Raw genomic sequence first — 1,801 nt, forward strand, 5'->3', positions numbered from 1 at the left:
AAGGGGCGGCGGAAGGCTATGGGCCGCCAAGGGTAGGAGAAGAGGAGGAAATGGAGGATTTGGGTGCTTCGCTGCTAGCGCCATGACGGTCCCGCCCAGGTTCGACGGCCGCGGCGCCGAGCCAATTATGTGCTCGCGGCAGTGCTGTGATTTATACTGTACCTGAAAAAGAGAAAAATACCCCCGGTTCCGTCGCCCCTTCCGCCAAAGCGGAGGAACGCAGGGCCCGGTAGATTGTTACGGCAGCCCATGCCCCCCCCTCCCTGCATCAAGGATGCAGCGAGGCGGGTCGAAGGGCCACCTAGGGTTGGGGAAAAGGGAAAAGGAAAGGGAAGTAGGTAGTGGGGTTCTATGCCGCTAGCGCAATGACGGTCCCGTCCAGGGCTGACGGCAGCGGCGCCGAGCCAATTAAATGCTCGCAACAATGTTGTGTAGTTCTGCACCTGAAAGGAATAGAGCCCCCGGTTCCGTCGACCCTGCCGCCGAAACGGAGGGACGCAGGGCCCGGTAGGCTGCGAGGCAGCCCCTGCCTCCACCTCTAAATCATCGAATCGGCAGGGGGAGACGGAGGGTGATGGACTGCTCAAGTGTGAGATACCTCTCCGGGAGGTGTAGGGAGGGAATAAAGAGGGGGAAGGGTAGCAACGCGGCTGGGCGGCACCTTCTCCGGTCCCAGTACCTGGCCCAACGAGGCTGTCTGCACGGCTTCGTACCGCTCGAGCCGCTCAGGTACCGGTCCTACCGAGGCGTCGCCCTGTCCCGCTCCCGCTGGAGAGAGAAGGAAGCACGGCCGGGAGGCACTCCTACTCTCCCCAGTGCTCGGACAGTGTGGACTGTCTCTGCGGATTTCATATCGCTCGAGTCCTCCGGACACCGGGGTTCGCGGGGGGCGCCACCGTTCCCGTTACCGCTGGGAAAAGCCCGTCCTTTCTTGGCCCCACGTCTCACCATGGACTGGGCACGTGGGCGGAGGGAAGAGTCCGCCCTTTGGGGCGCACGGACAGCCAGGGCCCCGTCGGCCGTCTGGACGTGGCGGCGTCCAGACGTTTCCCGAATCTCACCACGCGGAGGTGGGGTTGGCTAATGGGAGCAGCGGGGGATGCTCGAGGCATGCCTAGACCGCGCCGCGCCCTTTGAGAGTCGCACCAGCAGAGCTGGCGGTACCACCCCAACCATCAGTAGCAGCACCAGCAGCACCATCAGCAGCACCAGCAGCAGAACCAGCAGCACCAGTAGCACCACCAGCAGCACCAGCAGCAGCAGCAGCACCACCACCACCAATACCACTAGCACCAGTAGCAACAGCAGCACCGGCAATACCAGCAGCATCACCAGCAGCACCAGCAACACCTGCGGCACCACTAGCAGCAACAGTAGCAACAGCACTACCAGCAGCACCTGCAACATTAGCAGCACCAGCGTCAACAACACCACCACCACCAGCAACAGCAGCACCACCAACATCAATACTATCAGCACCAGTAGCACCAGCAGCACCAGCAGTACCAGCAGCACCACCAGCAGCACCTGCAACACTAGCAGCACCAGCGTCACCACCACTACCAGCACCAGCAGCAGCAGCAGCACCACCACTACCACCACCAGCAGCAGCAGCAGCACGGGCAGCACCAGCAACACTAGCAGCTCCAACATCACCACCACCTCCACCAGCAGCAGCAGCAGCAGCACCACCACCAATAACACCAGCACCAGTAGCACCAGCAGCAGCAGCACCAGCAGCACCAACAACGCCAGCAGCACCAATTGCGGCACCAGCACCACCAGCACCAACAGCACCACC

At 62.4% G+C, this 1,801-nt stretch overlaps 2 protein-coding genes across 2 annotated transcripts in view; both read left to right on the forward strand.

The window, feature by feature from the left end:
* Positions 1-86, forward strand: part of LOC116843606 (uncharacterized protein DDB_G0271670-like) — a 7,060-nt gene extending 6,974 nt beyond the window's left edge. Inside the window, exon 7 of the mRNA XM_032814140.1 lies at positions 4-86. Within this exon, the coding sequence (XP_032670031.1) occupies positions 4-86 (83 nt within the window). The remainder of the gene's footprint in view (positions 1-3) is intronic.
* A 1,013-nt stretch (positions 87-1,099) lies between these two features.
* LOC116843607 (serine-rich adhesin for platelets-like) overlaps positions 1,100-1,801 on the forward strand; it is a 10,894-nt gene continuing 10,192 nt past the window's right edge. The window contains 2 exon segments of the mRNA XM_032814141.1: positions 1,100-1,583; positions 1,675-1,750. Of these exon segments, the coding sequence (XP_032670032.1) occupies positions 1,100-1,583; positions 1,675-1,750 (560 nt within the window).

The sequence above is a fragment of the Odontomachus brunneus genome, unplaced genomic scaffold (assembly GCF_010583005.1).
Source record: "Odontomachus brunneus isolate Ranch 3 - 2012 unplaced genomic scaffold, Obru_v1 Obru_scaffold_034, whole genome shotgun sequence".
Lineage (NCBI taxonomy): Eukaryota > Metazoa > Arthropoda > Insecta > Hymenoptera > Formicidae > Odontomachus > Odontomachus brunneus.